The sequence below is a fragment of the Sitophilus oryzae genome, unplaced genomic scaffold, assembly GCF_002938485.1.
Source record: "Sitophilus oryzae breed Bouriz unplaced genomic scaffold, Soryzae_2.0 scaffold_1525_pilon_pilon, whole genome shotgun sequence".
Lineage (NCBI taxonomy): Eukaryota > Metazoa > Arthropoda > Insecta > Coleoptera > Curculionidae > Sitophilus > Sitophilus oryzae.
The window spans coordinates 351,889-375,043 of NW_022146198.1; the positions used below are offsets into that span (position 1 = coordinate 351,889).

At 33.3% G+C, this 23,155-nt stretch overlaps 1 protein-coding gene across 1 annotated transcript; it reads right to left on the reverse strand.

Moving 5' to 3' along the window:
* Positions 1-390: 390 nt before the first annotated feature.
* Positions 391-22,138, reverse strand: LOC115878776 (glutamate receptor ionotropic, kainate 2-like). Its single transcript, XM_030895375.1, has 15 exons — positions 21,759-22,138; positions 20,108-20,248; positions 19,273-19,466; positions 18,909-19,223; positions 18,711-18,848; positions 14,930-15,309; positions 7,727-7,904; positions 7,403-7,487; positions 7,205-7,346; positions 5,076-5,213; positions 4,855-5,015; positions 1,856-2,128; positions 949-1,067; positions 739-888; positions 391-677 (listed from the first exon to the last, which is right to left on the reverse strand). The coding sequence occupies exons 1-15, from the start codon at positions 21,844-21,846 to the stop codon at positions 465-467; spliced, it is 2,715 nt and encodes a 904-aa protein (XP_030751235.1). The 5' UTR covers positions 21,847-22,138; the 3' UTR covers positions 391-464.
* Between the last annotated feature and the right edge of the window lie 1,017 nt (positions 22,139-23,155).

Below are 23,155 nucleotides of genomic sequence, written 5' to 3' on the forward strand. Positions count from 1 at the left end.
TAAATCCGTTAACTCATTTTTCCAAAAAAATACTATTTTACCTTTTTGTGGAAAACTTCTATAATAAACAAAATAAACAAACTGGAAACTGTCAATCGTGTTGTCAATACATACAGCTTAGCCAACGTGACGGGTCGAAAAATACCTAGACTAATGCTGAAAAAATCACTAGAATTCCCTAGATTCAAAATTAGCGAATACGTGCTTTTTTATATTGCAAAAAAAATTAAAAACGTATTTTTATTATCATAAATAATACAAATTCATGATTTGGTCATTATAGGTACAAATATTACAGAATTTTATATATTGACAAAAAAAAAATAAAAGGAAATTGATGAAATAAAATCTAAATAGGGTATTAATAATAGACTTTGAATCATTTCTTTCTAAGAAGTATGTTATTTATTATTATTAAGATATATGGTTGATAATAAATAAAAATAAAGCTGCATTAATGGCAGTTATTCATTGTATCTCATATTTCCTATTCTGTTTAGAACAGTGGCATTTACATTGAGGAATGATCCAGCTCCTGCTATAACCGTTCTAGCCATACTTTTATTATCAGATTTTGACGAAAATGTATCGGATAACGAGGGTTTTACATGTTTTTGTGTTATAAATATGTTACAAGCAAACCTAATTTCACATTCTAAAGCTTCCATGTAACCCATCTAAAAAATAATTTGAAATTAAGAGAGAAAAATATACGTTTTACAAAAAGAAACTGCGTACATGTTCTTCAACAGATATGTTGTATATATTCCAAAAAAATTCTACTATTGCCAAAAGAAAGGCTAGACAAATGCCACATCCTAGAACCACAAATACACCCCCAACGTGAGCTAATGTCAGTTCATCTTGAATAACTGGTTCATCATAGACCTGGAACATTATGTATATAATCTATAATTTTTCAATATTTGTATTTTTTATCGGCATTACATTTGAACAGGGTGTTCCCTCTATGTCCTTCTTCCACCATTTTTCTTTTAATTCATTCAATTTGCCGTTTTCTTGCAATTTTAAAACAGCAGAATTAATTGCGTGCCTGTAGTCAGCACCTGAAATAATAAAATAAATATTTGATAAGGTTTAATTTCAGCAATTTTTATTTCTTTTATACAGGGTGCTACAAATTCGAGGTACGAGTATTTTGGTATCTTGATAACCGTAATAGATACGAACATGGTTAAATTGGGGCAAAGTTGCGCTTTGGGATGTTCACCAAGATGTCATCAAAAAAGTTTTAAAAATTTCAAGGATTACGGAGTTTTTTGGGAAAAATGAATTTTTTTGAAAATTAATTTTATTTTTTCCTGTCGTTACTTTTTAGAAAATAAAAAAACTAATGGCACATTCTCATAGCCACTTTAGTAGGGCTATCTGGTCAGCAATTTAAAGATATTATTTTTAAATTTTTTATTGTGAATTTGAAATGTCAGTGTGCGATCTAATAATATATGCATAATAATGGTAGTTATTATAAATAAATGAACTTCTACAAACTATAGTTTTCAACTTAGTTTTCAATGCTCTACATGTTCGAAAGAGTTACCACCATAGATTTAAAATAAAATTTTAAGTCTATGGTTACCATGCACCCACCCTATTGCACAAATTTATTTTTCCTTCAGTTTTATTTATAGCTCTTTGGTGATTTCTTTTTATACTTTGGAATGCATTATGTACTCTTTATTGCAAATGTTGAGATGTATTGATTTCACTTTTATAAATGACATCCGAATTATGACTCCGAATTTGTAGCGCCCTGTATATAACAGTTATATCATAAAGTCTTAGAATTTATGAAAATAAAATCTTATATATCTTTTAAAAGAGGATATATTACCAAAAGGCATTCCTATTCCATAACTTTTTGAATCCAGCCAAGAGCCAACCTTTCTAAGTTCGCATTTCCTTTCAAGCTCATATTCGATTTGTGTGGATTCCATAAAAAAGGCGTAGAGCGCATTTTTAGTAGACAACACGCGTTCCACTCCCTTATCGTTACTATCTTCGAAAACACTGGGATTCTCATTTTTCATCACAGCCCACATTTTCTGATATAAGGAATCATTAGAGTATTTGAAGAATTCTTCTGTTGAGCCTCCTTTCATTATACCTGTAGGGAATCGGAATTTTATTTTGGTCTATTAACTCCTACCAAATTATTTTATGTATTTTTAAATATTATACAGGGTGGTCCAAACTGTAATCCGGAAACTTCGGCAGCATATTCTGCAGATAAAAAGAATTTAAGAAGTTCGTATAAATGTATGTCCAGGGTGTAGAAGTTTCAATTTTACGTAACGTCAATATTTGGATGAAAATTGGCGTCTGATGTTGTCTCTGGCGTCTGATAGTTTTTTGACAAGAGAAATTTGATTTTGATATCAATATGACTCTTATTTGTAGGGGGCGATACCCACATGCGTTTTAAAGGTTTTACTTTGAATAAGAAGACTAAGGAAGGAGCATATCAAAAATCTTAGGTACACCGCGATGGGCCTCAAATATAGCCGACTTAAATTCCGGTTTATCAGTGTCGTTCTAATTTTATTTAAAAAATGTAAAACTATGATGTAGGGTAGACGTGGGGTAGACTCAATAATTTGTTGTTTTATTTTACGTTGTGAATAAATGTTGGTAGTTATTAAAATTGTTATAAAAATATATAATTCTAATAAAAATAGATAAGTTATAATAAGTATTCATTAACACAAACATCCGATACGCTACTGAAGCAGGTAAGTCAAATTAACGTATCTAAACTCTTTGACATCTAATCTTTGACAAGTAATAAATAAAAGCTAAAAATGCAAGAAAAATATATAATTTAGTTAATTTAAGTGAATTTCATAAATGATCGGTTTACTACACGTATGTATATTATATAGTCACTTACTAGCGAAAAGTTGTTCCATTATTTCACTCAATTTTTGCCGAGATCTACCGCACGCTACACAACCAACTTTTTTCGATAAATCGCGATAGTGTCACTGTTAATTTAAGTTCTGCCACAATTTCCATCTAGATTTACTACCTTTATACAACTATCAGTAGTAGTAAATAATAAATAACATAAATAAGCTCCGTAAAGACTGACAGTTCCACAAAATTTCAAATCAAATTCAAATGTGTCAAATGAATCGTCAAACAGAACTGTCAAGGATCCCCACCCTAGAGAGCTTTTATGGTGGCTTTTCCGTCCACCATGCATGAATACATGGATAGCATTATGCTCCTTCCTTAGTCTTCTTATTCAAAGAGGTTTTAACGGTTTTGAAACTAAGGAAGAAGCATAATGCTATCCAATGTATTCATGCATGGTGGGTGGAAAAAGCACTCTAGGGTGGGGATCCTTGACAGTTCTGTTTGACGAGTCATTTGACACATTTGAATTTGATTTGAAATTTTGTGGATTTGTCAGTCTTTACGGAGCTTATTTTATGTTATTTATTATTTATTCTACAACTGATAGTTGTATAAAGATAGTAAATTTAGATGGAAATTGTGGCAGAACTTAAATTAACAGAGACACTATCGCGATTTATCGAATAAGATTCTAAAATAGTTGGTTGTGTAGCGTGCGGTAGATCTCGGCAAAAATTGAGTGAAATAATGGAACAACTTTTCGCTAGTAAGTGACTATATAATATACATACGTGTAGTAAACCGATCATTTATGAAATTCACTTAAATTAACTAAATTATATATTTTTCTTGCATTTTACCTTTTATTTATTACTTGTCAAAGATTAGATGTCAAAGAATTTAGATACGTTAATTTGACTTACCTGCTTCAGTAGCGTATCGGATGTTTGTGTTAATAAATACTTATTATAACTTATCTATTTTTATTAGAATTATATATTTTTATAACAATTTTAATAACTACCAACATTTATTCACAACGTAAAATAAAACAACAAATTATTGAGTCTACCCTACATCATAGTTTTACATTTTTTAAATAAAATTAGAACGACACTGATAAACCGGAATTTAAGTCGGCCATATTTGAGGTCCATCGCGGTGTACCTAAGATTTTTGATATGCACCTTCCTAGTCTTCTTATTCAAAGTTTTGAAGAGTAATAACTTTTCGTCCGAACCTGTATAAATCTACTGAGGAAAAAAATATACATTTCTGTGACTTTTTGCGTAAAAATTATCTCTTGGTAAAAATCACTACGAGCAACCATTATTCTCAAGATATTTAGAATGGAAGTAGTCAATGCATGTCATTGTTGACAAAAATTAAACAAGTTGAGTAGATACACAGACTAACCTTATGTCAATGATGATAGGTATTGATGATTTTGATTCAAAATATCCCGAGAACCAAAGAGACCTTTTTTACGTAAAAAACTTCGTGGATGTATATTTTTTTAGTCAGTAGTTTTATACAGGTACGGACGAAAAGTTCTTACTCTTGGAACCATTTAAAAAATATGTAGGTGGCGCCCTCTACAAGTAGGAGTAATATTGACATCAAAACCAAATTTCTTATATCAAAAAACTCCAGGTACCAATTTTCATCCAAATATTACTTCATAAATTATTTCGAAAAAATTGTAATAAAAATGAAACTTCTACACCCTGTATTTTCGAAACTAAGCATTTTAGGACATACATTTATACAAACTTTTTTACTTATTTTTATCTGCAGAATATGCTGCCGAAGTTCCCGGAATACAATTCGGACCACCCTGTATAGTTTGGTACGACTGATATTGAATATGGAGAACTACCCTCTGTAAAACCGTCTCAGATACTGGCTTTTGTCAAAGCTCTGAGAGTATATGATGATTCTTTTTGTCAACATTCTACCAAATTTTTTACTTACCATATTTAACTTTATTTTGATTGGCTAAATCTTCAACGTTATTAATGGTATTGGCGCTTTTTTGTACTGTGAGAAAAGCAGCCATGTTAGCGGTGTAACTGCTGGTCATTATCAAGGAAAAGAACCACCACATGGCTGTTAGAATTCTTGAAGAAATACCTCTGAAAGTATATTAGAAATTAAAATTTTTTTTATGCATTTGTGTATCGCATACTACACACTTGGGTAAAATATCACATCCTTGGGTCATAATGGAACCCAAAGTCAACCAGAGACAATTTTTAATATTCCAGATATTTTCCAGTTCTTCTGGCTGCTGATTGCATGGATGGGGATTCTCCCAATCGTCTGGATCTAGTCTTGTTAAATATTAATTAAGTTACTTTAAAGAAAGTCATAATATATTATATTGTCTCTAATCAGGGGTGGATGGGCCATATGGGAAAACGGGAAAATTCCCGGTTGGCCGGTGGAAAGATGGGCCGGTGGGCCGGTCCCGATCAGAACTCAAAAAAAGATTGATTTAGCAAAAATTAAATGGTTAATCTTCTAACTAAAATTACGTAAGATTCTAGTGACTGCCTAACTAACTAATCAGTTTGCATCAATATAATGGTTAGTTGCTTTTAAACATAAACATCAATTTTTAAAATAACTAGGTATTTTAGATGTTTTCCTCTGAGACACTTATAATTTTAATAAATATCTAATAATTTTGTTTGTTGTTCCATTTGAAATGTTTTTTTTTGTTTGCTTTGTGCAAGCAAATATTTTCAGGGCTGGTAGATATGAATAAAAAAAAACATACTATATTCTCTTTGCCGTGTTTCAAATAAGTCCAAAATAACCGAGTTATTAAAATTTGAATTTAAAAAAAACTGATTTTTTAAAAAAAAAATTGCCGCCTAAATCTTTCTGTATTTGCATCACTTTTTGTGCCGTAATATCAAAGATTAAGAAACTATACCGTGGAAAAAATTGCAGTGAACAGGAAGTTCTAAAAAATTTTCTAAAATATACAGGAAAATTTAAAAGAAAAAGCACGATTTTCAACATTTTTACAAAAAAAACTCATAGACGTGTCCTGGCACCTGGTGGTGATATAATATACCACCCCTGAAAATATTTGCGCTTATTTAAGACTCATTCTGTATAGTTTGACTAATATTCTTTTATTAAAACACATTTATGTCCACTGCTTAGGTATTGCCTAGGTTTTTTTCGTTTGAGTCATGGCATTATCATACAAGATGCCAAATGTAGAAACTAGGAAAAGTTACGTGATGAGAATTATACCAAAATTAAGACACGTATACATGACGAGGCTGCTGCTGTACCAGAAAAAAGAGGCTTTCTTTCTACAATCTGTAAGAAAATATATATCAGAAAATCTAAAAATAATGTATTTCATAGAGGATTGTTCCAGCTGAAGAACTTAAAGTTTCTCAAAACCGTGATTCAAAATCGTAGCATATTCAAGATCAAATGTTATCGATAATGGAAATAAAACAGTAGAACCCTGTGAAACTGAGCTATTTTCTAGTAAGAATTCAGATGTCCCACCCGATATTGATCTTTATAAAAATTTGGATCAAGACAATTTCAATATTTTTAAAAAATCGGAGGCAAAAGAGTTTTTTTCGCCCGAGCGAAAATCACCCTTACTTGGGGTGATTTGACCCTTATCTAGGGTGTCCCAGAAATAAGCGCAAGTATTTTAAGGGGGGTAGATTTGGTCAAAATAAACATTTTTTCTCTTTACCGTTTTTCAAGTAAGCCCAAAATAACCTTTTTAACCAAAATTTTACTTTGAAAATTTAAACAAAAAATGCTTTTTTGCTTAAATTTTGAGAGCCACTGGATCTTTTCTGTATTTTCTTTCATGTAAATTTAATCTACTACCTATTGTCAGTTGTTAGATTATCAAGAAATTATGTTTTCTAAACTTAAAACAAAAAATTCCAAAAATTTCTTCAAAAAATTCCAAATTTTCGCAAAAAAAACTGATAGGCGTGTTTCTGAGGCCGAAATATACTACCAGTTAAAATACTTGCACTTATTTCTGGGACACCCTGTATATTAATAAATAAAATATGTTTCTTCGTTATGGTCATTTTGTTTTTGTGGATTCGGGCCGGTTGCCTGTTATTCCCGGGCCGGTTTCCAATTCTCCATCCACCCCTGTCTCTAATTATAAATCATTTTTGAACAATTTTTTAATAACTATTAACTGGAAGACAAGACCAAGACCAAAAAAACTCTTGGTCTTCGTCTTGCAATTGCTCATCACTATTAACCATGAAAAAAAATTATTTGGTTTAAATTTATACAGATCTAAATAGTGTGATACCTTGCAGTTACTACTATGATCAAAGACAGAATTAGAAAAAGTGTGACAATGTATATCCAGACTTTTAAAGAAAATGGATCCATAAAAGCGTACATGTTATTAAGTTGTTCCACGTCAGACTCTTTATGCAAAATGCTGATTCCTGAAAAAAAAATATATTTAAAAGATTATTCAAAAATTATTTAAAAAAAGAAATACCTAGAGACATGAAAGGCATACTAAAGTCTATAAGCTCGCGCCTTTGGTGCGTGATTGTAAAGTCACAAATACCTAAGTCAGCTCTCTAAAAATATGTTTTTACTATTAGCTATATACAGGGTGTTCCATAGTAAGATATGAAGTTTAAGATACTATTAATTTTTTATATTTACTTTAAAATATTTACAATATTACGGTCATACACAAATTTTATTTCAATCTTTCAGACTCCTGCCAAATAAACATCTTATAACATGAGCTCGTTTCCAATGGAACACTTTGTATAATATTAAATTAACAGTTCGAGTTGAAAGACTTACATACCCTGTTTATCAAATCATCTACTATATTTGAGTGCAAGTTATCACGTGTTAGGACGAACTCAAATGTAATGTTCATCAATTTTGCTATTTCAGTTATCAAGTCCATAGAATATCCCTTGTACCGACTATTTCCTGTTGCATCCGGTTGGTCACTGTACATTAGGTATGGCTTACCAATTCTAAATAAATAAATAAACATATATCTGTATTTGTTCTTGTCTGTATTCTTAAAAATAATTAGAAAATTGTTTATTGACAAAAAGTTTGTTGTATTTTTTGGCAATAGTAAAGCGGTTCATACACGATACAACAAGTTACAAGTACAATTAATTGGACTGGAAATAAATTAATTAACATAATTTTATCCACAGATTTAAATCAGAAGTATATTACAAAGAGGTAGTGGTTCTCAAGGTATTGTTACGTTTTTCGTCGGTTCCGTGTGGATAGAAAGTCACAATTTATTTAAACACTATTTATTTAACACTAATTAACAAAAACAATAACGATAAAAGACTTATAGAACTATTTACAAACGATTTATAACTAAGAATTTATTTTGAATTTTAGCGCGTCAACTGTATATTTATAATTGCCCTCTCTAGGCCACTGCCGCCGGCTTTTATACCGACAGGTAAAAGAAATCTAGAATAGTCCAAAGATCGTTAGGCGCATAGAGAAGGTTTTCGAATGTTCTCGTATGTACTAGTCCATTCTAGTGGGTCTCGATTCTTCTCGAACGAATGAATCATTGCGGTGTCTATGCGATGTTAAGGTCATCCGAGGGCGGGCCATATTGTGAGGTTAGGTCGAGTCCACACCGGTTCGCAACAGTATTCTGATCTTTTTAGATGCATTTTTTAGACGTAATCAAAATTACTGGTAAACTAACTGTTATTTAGCGCTACTGTCGGATATTTTATGCTGTCGCAGATAGGGCTTGTTTGTCTCTACAATTTCCTGTCTCACAATGTACCGTTTGTGTCGGGGAAGGGATCATAGTTTCATAGTTGTCGATTTTCGACAGAAATCAGTGCATGTATATTATTTCGTATATTTTTCATTTTATTGATTTTATGGAAAGCACTGTTCATTAAAATGTTCTATCCTATGTTATAGGGCTTGTTTCGCTCTACAATTTCCTGTCTCACAATGTACCGTTTGTGTCGGGGACGGGATCATAGTTTCATAGTTGTCGATTTTCGAAAGAAATCAGTACATGTAAAAAATATTATTTCGTATATTTTTCATTTTATTGATTTTATGGAAAGCACTGTTCATTAAAATGTTGTATCCTATGTTATAAGGCTTGTTTCTCTCTACATTTTCCTGTCTCACAATGTACCGTTTGTGTTCGGGAAGGGTTCATAGTTTCATAGTTGTCGATTTTCGAAAGAAATCAGTACATGCATATTATTTCCTATATTTTTCATTTTATTGATTTTATGAAAAGCACTGTTCATTAAAATGTTGTATCCTATGTTATAGGGCTTGCTTGTCTCTAGAATTTCCTGTCTCACAATGTACCGTTTGTGTCTGGGAAGGGTTCATAGTTTCATAGTTGTCGATTTTCGAAAGAAATCAGTACATGTATATTATTTCGTATATTTTTCATTTTATTGATTTTATGGAAAGCACTGTTCATTAAAATGTTGTATCCTATGTTATAGGGCTTGCTTGTCTCTAGAATTTCCTGTCTCACAATGTACCGTTTGTGTCTGGGAAGGGTTCATAGTTTCATAGTTGTCGATTTTCGAAAGAAATCAGTACATGTATATTATTTCGTATATTTTTCATTTTATTGATTTTATGGAAAGCACTGTTCATTAAAATGTTCTATCCTATGTTATAGGGCTTGTTTCGTTCTACAATTTCCTGTCTCACAATGTACCGTTTGTGTCGGGGACGGGATCATAGTTTCATAGTTGTCGATTTTCGAAAGAAATCAGTACATGTAAAAAATATTATTTCGTATATTTTTCATTTTATTGATTTTATGGAAAGCACTGTTCATTAAAATGTTGTATCCTATGTTATAGGGCTTGTTTCTCTCTACATTTTCCTGTCTCACAATGTACCGTTTGTGTTCGGGAAGGGTTCATAGTTTCATAGTTGTCGATTTTCGAAAGAAATCAGTACATGCATATTATTTCCTATATTTTTCATTTTATTGATTTTATGAAAAGCACTGTTCATTAAAATGTTGTATCCTATGTTATAGGGCTTGCTTGTCTCTAGAATTTCCTGTCTCGCAATGTACCGTTTGTGTCTGGGAAGGGTTCATAGTTTCATAGTTGTCGATTTTCGAAAGAAATCAGTACATGTATATTATTTCGTATATTTTTCATTTTATTGATTTTATGGAAAGCACTGTTCATTAAAATGTTGAATCCTATGTTATAGGGCTTGTTTCTCTCTACATTTTCCTGTCTCACAATGTACCGTTTGTGTTCGGGAAGGGTTCATAGTTTCATAGTTGTCGATTTTCGAAAGAAATCAGTACATGCATATTATTTCCTATATTTTTCATTTTATTGATTTTATGAAAAGCACTGTTCATTAAAATGTTGTATCCTATGTTATAGGGCTTGCTTGTCTCTAGAATTTCCTGTCTCACAATGTACCGTTTGTGTCTGGGAAGGGTTCATAGTTTCATAGTTGTCGATTTTCGAAAGAAATCAGTACATGCATATTATTTCCTATATTTTTCATTTTATTGATTTTATGAAAAGCACTGTTCATTAAAATGTTGTATCTTATGTTATAGGGCTTGCTTGTCTCTAGAATTTCCTGTCTCACAATGTACCGTTTGTGTCTGGGAAGGGTTCATAGTTTCATAGTTGTCGATTTTCGAAAGAAATCAGTACATGTATATTATTTCGTATATTTTTCATTTTATTGATTTTATGGAAAGCACTGTTCATTAACATGTTGTATCCTATGTTATAGGGCCAGTGGCGCATCTAGAGATTGAGTCTGAGAGGGGTAGTGTGAATATTCAAAAAAGAACTAAATTTGAATTAAATTTTTGCTGGAAGGTATTGTAACTGTGGAAAAAAATCTACTTGGATTGGTTTGGATATTCTGTTTTAATTTGTATTATTAACTTTTTTGTAACAATTTTATTTTATACCAAATTTTATCTTATTAATTAATTTCTTTCTAGGAGGGGTAATTACCCCCATTATTATTAGTAAGAATATTGTTACGGATTCCGTGGGTCCACTATTTAAACTCACGATAAAATACTTAACGAATTTATTTTCTCACTTTATACACAATTACTAACTTATAACACACAACAAACTAACTATTTATAAGATTCCTTCACCAAATTGTCCGATTTTCAATTTCCACGCGGTATATTCAAATTTCAAAAACTGTCTCAGTTGTCGATGGCTCCGGCTTATATACTCTATTGACTGCTTCTCGAAATTTCCCCAATTCTCGGAAAGCGTATTTCTTCATACCAGACAATTCTATTGTCTGATTCCCCTTACTTCTCGACTTGACTAAAAGATGGCGCCTGAAAAAGTCTTTTAATTTCTGGCGGATACGTTGCGGTTGTGCAGGCAACCAGTAATACATTTTAATTTCTGGCGGATGCGCCATTTTTCTTGACATTGCCCCCTTCTCAAATTTGATCGTCCCGATCAAGGTTTCCTGTCTGGTATCTCTTCAATCGATCCAGATGAACTACTTTCATCTTACTTCTAGGGCTGCGTTGAATCCGGTACACAACATCATTTATCCTCTTGATGACTGTATAAGGACCTTCCCATGCTGGAGTTAACTTTGGGGACCTTCCTTTCTTGCGCTGTGGGTTATACAACCATACCCTATCGTCCTGTTGAAATCCCGTAGAATTAGCTCTGAGGTCGTAACGAGCTTTCATCCGGTCACTGGCTAGCGTAATCTTACTTCTCACGGCCTTATGAATTCCCAATAATCTTTCCTTCCTAACGATTCTTTCGAACGACAGTCCAACGTTATCTTGTTCCATTTTTCCTCCAGATCGAGTACTTGGTCCTTGTCTAGCTGCGCAAATCTTACAACGTTGACACCATTTCTTAACATTTTCACAATAATCCACCCAGTATAATAACGATCTCTCAGCTTGCCCAGGGTCTTGTTTACTCCAAGATGGGCTCCAGTTCTACCACCATGAATTTCTTCCAATACCTGGATAACTTTCTTCCTTGGTACCAGTAACTGAGTTGTTACTGTCCTGCCATCCGCACTTTCCCACGTGCGCTTTAACAATCCATTCTCAATCACCAGTGAATTCCACTGAGCCCAGAGAGCTTTTGAAAAACGAGCCCTCTGTCCGCAATATCCTGCCACGGTGGTCTCTCGCCGTTACCTTCCTTGAGCCGTAGTATTGCTCCGATGTCTGGATCTTCCATTTGATCTTTCCTCAATTGTATCGTCGTCCATGGTTCGTCAGTTCTAAGCTTAAAATTCCTTATTCTGATAGTGCTTTCGCGATGTTTCATTTTCTTGTCCAAGGTAGCTCGTCGTCGATCTAGGTCGTTGTCGATAATTTGTACCCGTCCTACACGGCACCCAGAGGTTTCCTCTATTTTCTCGAACACAGTCTTCTTGGTATCACCAGGTATCATCACAATTTTCGATGATCTTTCTTCCATATTTCCTGGTCTCTTCTCTTTAGATACAGAAAATTCCTCATTTCCGATTTTCAGGATGTTTCTATGGTGATCAAACGAAAACCATGTTGACTGATCACATCCATACCCATGATAAAATCATCTTCAATGTCTGCCACTAAAACGCTATGCCGAAACTTCAAATTCCCTAACTCCAGTTCTATGAAAGCCTCTCCCCGTACAACGGCCATTTCCCCGTAACTGTACGTAAATACACTCTTCTTCTAAGAGGCATCATCTTCAATCCTTGCACCGAGTTAGTCCGCACCAACGATACCATAGCGCCTGTGTCCACAGTCATTCGAATTCTTCTACCATTGACCTTCCTGTTGATCACCAAACTGTCAGCGGTTTTTCCTAGACTCCTAACGGAAAACATCCTAGGGGCTCTGTTTTCTTCAGCCAATACTCGCTCATTAGTGTTGATTTCCTGGTGCCTATGTTCTCTCGATGGTAAACGGAATCGCATTTGGACGCGGCAATCCCGTTTGATGTGGCCATTCCTGCCACATCTATAGCAACTTATGTCCTGGGATCTTCCGATGTGCCGATGTTCTCTGGATGGTGAATGGAATCGCATTTGGATGCGACAATCCCGTTTGATGTGGCCATTCCTGCCACATCTATAGCAACTTATGTCCTGGGATCTTCCGATGTGCCGATGTTCTCTGGATGGTGAATGGAATCGCATTTGGATGCGACAATCTCGTTTGATGTGGCCATTCCTGCCGCATCCATAGCACCTCATATCCTGGAATCTTCTTTGGTTCTCTGTCTGGGTGTTGTTGACTCTCTTGTTCACTAGTAATTCACATAGTTTATTAAACATCTCCTCCAAACGTATGTGAGAACTCTTTGGCTGTTCCTCAACCGTTACCGAGCCTATCTTCTGTTTAGGAATGGCGCTAAATGCAGCTTCTATTTCCAGCGCCCTGACGAGTACTTCGCTGCTGGTAGAAAATTGGGATATTTGCAGCGCCCTCTGCAATTCGTTGTCCCTCAATCCGCTGATAAAGCACTGAGCAGCGAGTTCCTCCCTAAATCCTTCCGGTGCTTCTGGATACGCTAGGTGTACCAGGCGACGTAAGTCTGCTTCGAATTCCTGCAGACTCTCTCCGGACCTCTGCAGGCGTGTCTTGATCTGTGCCTGGTAAAGTTGGCGTCGATGTTGGTCGCCATATCTTCTGTCCAGTGCAGCGACCAAAGTTTGGTATTCCTGCTGTTGGGCTGCAGGAATAGTTTGCAACAGTTCCAGGGCAGGGCCACGCAGCGCGATGACAAGTGCCGCTGCTTTCTCCTGGTCAGTCCATCCATTGGCAGCAGCCGCTGCTTCAAACTGGCGGTGGTACATCGTCCAGGTGGTTTGTCCATCGTAGGTCGGGGCCTTGAGGTTCGCAGTTCCATGAACGCCAGGTGTCTTTACTTGTGCCTTGGTCTTCTGTAGGTCCTTCTCTAATTTTTCCATTTCCTGTTGAAGTCGCTCCTCCAGATCTTCTACGGCTTCTTGAAGGTGTATTTCTTGTCTTTTTTCCAGATCTTCGAAGTTCTTTTTAAGACGATTTTGATCTTCTTGTCTTTCTCTATGACGTCGCTCCTCCAAACGAATTTCTAAATTACCTAATATTTTCTCAAGTCGGTCCTGTTCTTCTTGTTTATCTTGTTGTCGTTGAATTTTTAAATCTTCAAAAATTCTCTCAAGCCGGTCCTGTTTAATTTCTTGATTTTCTAGAATTTTCAGTAAGCGGTCTTGTTCTTCTGCTTTCTCTTTTTCTAGTCGGGCTCGCTCTTCTTCTCGTTCTTTACGGAGTCTTTCTTGCTCTTCTGCTTTTTCTTTTCTCAGCCTCTCTTGTTCTTCTGCCTTTTCTCTTCTCATATTCTCCATAAAATCGCCCAATAATTTGCTTACTTCCTCCATTTTCTTCGCTTGCTGTCTCGTACCAACCATAAAAATACTCTAATTCGGTCTAAAAATCGTCCAATCCACTTAATTTCTTCTTAAAATCCTCTTGAATCGCACTTCCGACACCAATTGTTACGGATTCCGTGGGTCCACTATTTAAACTCACGATAAAATACTTAACGAATTTATTTTCTCACTTTATACACAATTACTAACTTATAACACACAACAAACTAACTATTTATAAGATTCCTTCACCAAATTGTCCGATTTTCAATTTCCACGCGGTATATTCAAATTTCAAAAACTGTCTCAGTTGTCGATGGCTCCGGCTTATATACTCTATTGACTGCTTCTCGAAATTTCCCCAATTCTCGGAAAGCGTACTTTTTCATACCAGACAATTCTATTGTCTGATTCCCTTACTTCTCGACTTGACTAAAAGATGGCGCCTGAAAAAGTCTTTTAATTTCTGGCGGATACGTTGCGGTTGTGCAGGCAACCAGTAATACATTTTTAATTTCTGGCGGATGCGCCATTTTTCTTGACAATATAGTAGATGGAAGTAATCAAATTCTTAATCATTTATTAGGAATTGATCAACCAAATTCATTATGTTGTCTATGAGCAGACTTACTTTGAGCTAACTATGAAATTGTGATTCATTAAACGCCTCTGGAGTTCTGCCTCTCTCTGAGTGGCATTTCTGGTGAGGTGGATGGATTCCGGTTGTTCAGAGTTCCAAACAGCTATAGGTTGCTCGGGCCTGTCCAGTTCGATAACTTCCAAAACAAATTTTTCTCTTTTTCCATACTGAAAGTTAATATCTCCTGTGATGCCGTGTGGTACCGTCGTCTTTCTTAATCTGTCAATTAATATTAAGTCGTCCTCGTACGGTTCTGTAGTGTTACACAATTTAGGTTCATTTAGTAAATCTATAGGAATACCATCTGCTGATAAAGATTTCATGGCTTCAGCCAGGAGTAACATAGCGTCGTGTTGTAATGCTGTTTGCACCTGTAAAAGAATATTGTGTTACTAATATAGGTATATTTAAAAATAACCGGCAAACCTACATTATTATTTGAATCTCGACCTATGAATATATTTTGTTTCAGAACAATTTTTTCGATATATGTACTACAAAAAATATACAGGTGATTCAAAAAACTTCTGCCATCTCTCATAGAGAGATTCCTCACGTAAAACTAAGATTTATTTTTCATATCAACATAGATGCGATTCTGCCTTATTTTGTAGTTACAAAGAGATAAAGTGTTTTTTTTCCGATTTTTTATAATTTTCTTCCAAGTGCTTTTAGCAATTTGATTGAAATTTTGAGGGTAAAAGATACTATAAGCACAGATTATACAGACTACAAACTTATCGTCAAAAGCATTATTTTTTGTGGTTTCAATTTTCGGAGTTGCGCACTAGTTAGGTTACTAGTTTGCGCACAAGCACGCCCACTTATGACCTCTAAAATTGTGCACAGCGCCTGACCGACCTTGTGACCGGCCCAGTTATGACGCGGGAGTTTATTTTGGCGCACAAGAAAATTTACTCGTTTGCTCAAAAAACAATTTGCGTACCACGAATTAGGAACAAGATTTTTATCTGTATACTTATAGGATACCTTCTGTCTTTGAATAAGAAGACTAAGGAAGGAGCATAATGCTATCCATGTATTCATGCATGGTGGGCGGAAAAGCCACCATAAAAGCTCTCTAGGGTGGGGATCCTTGACAGTTCTGTTTGACGATTCATTTGACACATTTGAATTTGATTTGAAATTTTGTGGATTTGTCAGTGTTTACGGAGCTTATTTTATATTATTTATTATTTATTCTACTACTGATAGTTGTATAAAGGTAGTAAATCTAGATGGAAATTGTGGCAGAACTTAAATTAACAGTGACACTATCGCGATTTATCGAAAAAGACTCTAAAATAGTTGGTTGTGTAGCGTGCGGAAGATCTCGGCAAAAATTGAGTGAAATAATGGAACAACTTTTCGCTAGTAAGTGACTATATAATATACATACGTGTAGTAAACCGATCATTTATGAAATTCACTTAAATTAACTAAATTACGAGCTAAATTATATATTTTTCTTGCATTTTAGCTTTTATTTATTACTTGTCAAAGATTAGATGTCAAAGAATTTAGATACGTTAATTTGACTTACCTGCTTCAGTAACGTATCGGATGTTTGTGTTAATAAATACTTATTATAACTTCTATTTTTATTAGAATTATATATTTTTATAACAATTTTAATATAACTACCAACAAACATTTTAATTTTAACTACCAACATTTATTCACAACGTAAAATAAAACAACAAATTATTGAGTCTACCCCACGTCTACCCTACATCATAGTTTTACATTTTTTAAATAAAATTAGAACGACACTGATAAACCGGAATTTAAGTCGGCCATATTTGAGGCCCATCGCGGTGTACCTAAGATTTTTGCTCCTTCCTTAGTCTTCTTATTCAAAGCCTTCTGTGCTATAAGTGCGACATATTTTAATACTAAAATAGTGTTGACATATTCACCAGGGATATATAATCATGATATACAGGGTGGTCCATCGAAAACGTTCCGCAAGGCATAACGGCCAGGGTAATTTTTTTTCAGAAAATTCAAAAACACGTCAATTTTGTTTGTGAGGGGGACAACTTTTGCCCCAAAAATTATTGCAAAACTTTCAACCCTCTAAGTGGGGGTGTCATCCCCCGATTTTTTTCAAATGGAAAGGGGGGTCAAGTGGTACCGCAATGAAAAGGGCTTTCTATTCTCTATACTTTCCTGCTTCGTTTTTGAAGATCGGTCGAGTCGTTGGGAAAATATGAAGGATTGAAATTTGAAAAGTTTTTTAAACATTTATCAGAGTAAATGATAAGGATAAATTCCTTCGACCAATTTGCTGTTTTTTCTTATTATTTCTAGATGTTTGCAATCGGGTTGCGCAGATATTCAATGAACGCCATCCTGACAAACACCTTTATGGCAAAATTGTTCGCCAGTTAGTAGCAAAATTTTGCGAAACTGGTTCCGTTATGAATAAAAAGAGGCAGAGGGAAAATCCTGTAGTAAATGAAGCTATGGAGGTATTTGTATTGGGCTAAGTTGCCATGGACAGTATTCTGAGTACAAGAAAATTAGCCAATGAGACCGGCCGGAATCGTACAAATTTCCAAAGGATATTAAAAAAACAGCGAATGATAATAATTTCCTATTTAATTTGTGTTTTTCGGATGAGTGTACTTTCTTTTTGAACGGTGTAGTTAATCGGCACAACTGTCGGTACTGGGCTGAGGACAACCCCAGGGTTTTTCACGAGATGCACACACAAAACCCTCAGAAATTGAACGTGTAGGCTGGTATTTTTGGAAATTCTATTGTAGGTCATTTTAACGATATTGAGAAGAACTTCAACGTACAAGTCACAGAACAGCTATCTAGCAACTACCGCACCTGATCGTTCAACGTTGTGGCAAGTGAAAAAATGCGTAAACATCTAGAAATAATAAGAAAAAACAGCAAATTGATCGAATTTATCCTTAATTATCATTTACTCTGATAAATGCTTTTATAAATAAATAATAAACTTTTCAAATTTCAATCCTTCATATTTTCTCAATGAGTCAACCGATTTTCAAAAACAAAACGGGAAAATACAGAGAATAGAAAGCTCTTTTCATTGCGGCGTCACTTGACCCCCTTTCCATTTGAAAAAAGTAGGGGGATGACACCCCCGCTTAGAGGGTTGAATATTTTGCAATCATTTTTGGGGCAAAAGTTGTCCCCCTCACAAACAAAATTGACGTGTTTTTGGATTTTTTGAAAAAATAAATACCCTGGCCGCTATGTCTTGCGGAACGTTTTCGATGGGCCACCCTGTATATTATTTATTTGAATCTTTCAATTGGCTCGATTTTCCTTATTTAATGTTAATTAGCGCTGATCAATATTGTAGCGATGGATATAAGGAGATTAAATAATTTAAAAAACCAGAGACGAACTTAAAATTATTTTAAATAATTTTGTTATTGTTAAGGTATCCAAAACAAAAAAGTATCAAGTGTGGCATATCATTGTACTCAGGAGACTTTCAAAACCTGAAATAAAAGATACAGGTCCGTATTTAAAAAAATTAAGTTGTTCTCTGTATCTCACAAATTTTCAGCTAATTTGAAAATCTAAAAATAGTATCAGATAGCCCTAATAAAGTGGCTATGAGAATGTGCAATTAGTTTTTTGAATTTCTAAAAAATAACGATAGGAAAAAATAAAATTGATTTTCTAATCCGTTTTTTTCTAAAAAAACTCAGCAATCCTTGAAATTTTTAAGAATAGTAGTATAATAATAGAATAATATTTTATATTAGTATTCTTGTTAACTTACTAAAATCTTCTCAGGAGGTGTTGTAGGATAATATTCACTCACTACTTGTTGAAACCTTGAATTATACGGATCAAATAATCGAATTGATGTCATATTTGAGCATTTTAGGTAATTTCCATAATCTATAGTATGGGCGTCCTAAAAAATAAGTTAGTTAATCAAAATTATTCAACTTTATTAAATCAACAAAAAACTTACTAAAGAAATTAGAAAAAAACTTGTTGAAATATCGGGTATTAATTGAACTTCTTGAGCTTGTCTAAGTATATCCAGAATTTTTTCAGAACTACAATCCAAAATGATTCTTCTAATACCCGATTTCTTAACTTCTTTCAATAGAGATCTTTGATCGTCTCCGGGAATAAACTGTTTTATTAAAATATCATTTTTCTCGTATCCCTCTTTGTACTGTTGTATTTTCAAAATATCCTGTATATTAATTAAGTTTTGGGAATTTTCATATATTATAACGAATTTTTTCCAATCCAAACTTTTTACTATAGTGGCCAGACCCTAGAAAGGGTGTATTAATGTGAGTTAGTTAAAATAATTTTTTTTATACTTGGGAAAATAAATATGCATCTGGATATAAGTTCAACGTCGTTGGATACGGAATGGGATTAAATGGAATCCAGTGTGTCAAATAATATGGAATTCCCAAGTGAAAACAAATTGATTCGATTATTTTTGAATCTTCGGCGGTTTTAGGACCAAAAACTGCCAAATATCTCGAATCCTGGGCAATAGACTCACAAACTACAAGAAGAAGAATTATAATAGGTAACTTTGTAATGTACAGAGCCGAAAAAAAAAAGATTTTTAAGATATAATCTCTTGATGTCGATAACATTTTAATTTTCAGCTTTTTATTTCGAGGTTTCGACTACTTATTTATAAAAATAGAGAAAAAAAATGTTTCCACAACCTGAAAAAATAAAGTTTATGAAAATATATATTTCTTTGATGATGGTAATATTTTTATTTGAATCTTTTTACCAGTTTCTAATACCGTATAATCGAAAAAAAAACGGCGTCAAAGAGAGCTGGGAAATGACAATCGATTTTGGCGAGGTCAATCTCTAGACGTCATTTACTAAAAATCATAACATAACATTGATTATAGCAACTTTTTTGGCCTTATTTTGCTTTTTGTACTTCGTTTAGATTATAATCCAACTGGCAGTGAGTGCCACAAATCAAGTGGAGTACGAGCCAAGTAATCACGTCTAGGGCTTGACCTCGCCAAAATTGTTATCGATTATCATTCCCCCGCCGTCTTTTGCGCCGTTTTTTTTTCGATCATACTGTATCTCCCCTTCAAATTTGTTTTTTTTTTGTCGATTGATCAATTTTACTCTTTTGTGGAAGTAGAACAGTTTAAGAACAAATTTTCTTACATATTTTTCCAGATTCGAAAGCATCTCCATTAGGCACAATCTTTGTTTCTGGATCCATAAATCCTACCTTTTCATGAATATTATCTCTAATAACACCCCAATTTATTGGATGTGACGATTGGTCCTCGTTGAAAAATGCACCTAGGAAGAAAAAAAATATATTAGGTACTACTAGCGTGTACCCGCGATTTCGTTCGCGTCGAATTAATCATTTGTAATGGTGATGATACAGCAAAGCAAGAATTTCCATTAACATACAAACTGGATAAAATTTTCTCACATTTATTTCAGCATGAGAAAAAACAATATGGCGATATTATTATATAACTTGACAATATTTGAGGGGTAGTTTCATCTCGTTGAAATTTGACTTTCGAAAAATCCGTTTGCCAAAAATAAGCTTTTGACATCAAGCAGTTTAAGCAGAATCGTGGTTAATCAATTACCCAACTTTTTGGAACACTCTGTATGATTTTTTAAAAATTTCAAAATATGTAAAAAACAAAACATCAAATATCGGTTTTTTAAATAACAAATATTGTAATATTTGAGGGGCGTTTTCACCCTCTTGGAATTTGAGATTCGAGAAACCCCTCCTTATCGAACCTCTACACCCCACAGCTTTTCCCCACAGTCAATCCGTTTGCCAAAAATCAGTTTATTACGTCAAGCAGTTTAAGCAGAATCGTGATTACTCAATGGTCATATTTTATGAAACACTCCGTATAAATTTTTAAAAAATCTTAAAATATGTAAAACAACAAAATAAAATATACCGTATGATCGAATAAAAACGGCGTCCAGTTGGCTTGGAAATGACGATCGATGGCATTTCCTATATAAATTTACATATAAAATGACAGCGATCTTCATTTCATAGCCATCGCTGACGCCGTTTTATTCGATCATACGGTACGTGTTTAAGAGTTTTTCCGAAAAACTCACCGGTTTTTAAATAAAAAATATTCTAATATTTGAGGGGTACGTGGTTACACCCCCTTAGAATTCGAGTTTCGAAAAATCCCTTCTTATCGAACCTCTACACCCTAAAGTCAATCCGTTTTCCAAAAATCAGCTTTTTACGTCAAGCGCTTTAAGCATGATCGTGATTAATCAATGACCAGATTTTTCGAAACTGTATACATTTTTAAAAAAATTTAAAACATGTAAAAAAAACAAAATAAAATATATGTACGTGTTTAAGCGTTTTTTCGGAAACTTGACCGTTTTTTAAATAAAAAATGGACTGGAATTTCGAAAAATCCCTTCATATCGAACCTCTACACCCTAGAATCAACCTGTATGCCAAAATTGAGCTTCTTACGTTGAGTGGTTTGAGCAGGATCGTGATTAATGAGTGAGTCAGTCACTTAATTAAGGAGTTTATGTATTAGTATAGATTGTAATAATAAAATATGTTTTTAATAATAAAATAAAACATGAAAACATTATCTTCATTTCAAAGCCATCTCTGACACCGTTTTATTTTTGATTATATTTTATATAAAGTATACACCGTTTAAAAAAAGACATCTTTATACTATCGTTATACTTTTTTTATTAATATGTTTTAATATTAAAAATATTTAATAACAATGACATATTTTGATTTAAATGTATGTTTAAAGAACATGAACACTAAGAAACTTACCAATTTTAATGATCTCATTAGCCAGACAGAAGTAATTGTAAGCAACAAAGCTGAGCAACAATATTACATTTTGAAAAACTATCTTCATTTTGTTTTAATATACTCCTCACAAACTTTGTGTTTTTTCATAATACGTTTACTAGACGCACCCGTATGTTTGAAAATAATGCCTGACAGAATGCTTTTTGTGGGTAAACTGTGTCAACGGCATCTGTTGAACGTTCTAGGTCCAGAAATATAACAGTCCATGCTGGACCATTTTGGAATAAAGAAATGCCTCAAACAAGACGATATTTGTTTCGCATAAAGTTTTTGGTCATTTGCCAGCGATATAAACTTAAGGATAGACAAAAATAGACCTATTAACGTTGTTTTTATGAGAAAATTACTAACATTTTGTTCTGCGTAATGTTTACATTTCTGTATAATGTTTATTCGAACTCAGTGTCATTCAAAATGAATGAAGGTTTGGCAGTAAACTTTTAACAAGATAGAATACATAATTAAATACCATAAGATAAAAAAACGGCGTCAAAGATGGCTAAGAAACAAAAATCATTCATTTATATGAAAAATTTAATTAAAAATTTGTAAATTTTATCAATATTGTCATTTCCAGGCCAACTTGACTCCTTTTTTGATCATATCAATGACTAAAGAATAATAAATATGGTTTTTTTATTATGGAAAACAAGTTGAAAATTAAGATACGTATAAATTTGTTAAAACATTTAATAATAATAAAAGTATTTAGACACGATAGATATTTATGGGCAAAAATTATTTTTTAAAAATGTATTTCTAAATTATTTTTTCTAAAATAAATATTAATTTTTGACAAATCTTCCTGTCAATCTTGTATGAAAATCCCGACCGAAGAGAATTTATCGTAGGTTGTCATTTCAAAAGCTACTAATACGCCTTATTTTTCGATCATTCGGTATTTGTAGGCTTAAAAGAAAAAAGTTAATTTTTTTAATTCAAAAATGTGATCTTCGCTCAAGAGTAATAAGTGGCCTAATTTTTAAAACATCGAAAAAATATATAGAAAAGTTTATTATTATATTATGAGAAGGATATATATTACTTTATTTAAGGCACAATACTATGAAAAATATATTACCGATATGCAAGTATTTTTTATTTTTATATTAAATTAGAGATTTTACTTTTTTCTTTTTCGATTTATATATGTGGTAGACAACCAGTGAAACGCATAAATTTATTTAATCCTGTTTTTCTATATTACCGCCATCTATGTTTTATTCACTGAATTATTTATTATTTCTAATAGAATTCTTTAGCTACAGATTGTTAGTTTTGTTATATACTACAGATGTCACTTGGAGTTTTAAAACTAATTTATTAGTTTTAAATATTTAATCAAAAATTACTGA

Coding starts and splice junctions, on each gene's coding strand:
- LOC115878776 (XM_030895375.1), bottom strand. CDS start 21,846: ATGAAGATAGTTTTTCAAAATGTAATATTGTTGCTCAGCTTTGTTGCT. Junction 19,467..20,107: donor TTTCGAATCTGGAAAAATAT/GTAAGAAAATTT, acceptor TTCTTCTTGTAG/TTTGTGAGTCTATTGCCCAG. Junction 18,849..18,908: donor GTTTTTTTCTAATTTCTTTA/GTAAGTTTTTTG, acceptor CTTATTTTTTAG/GACGCCCATACTATAGATTA.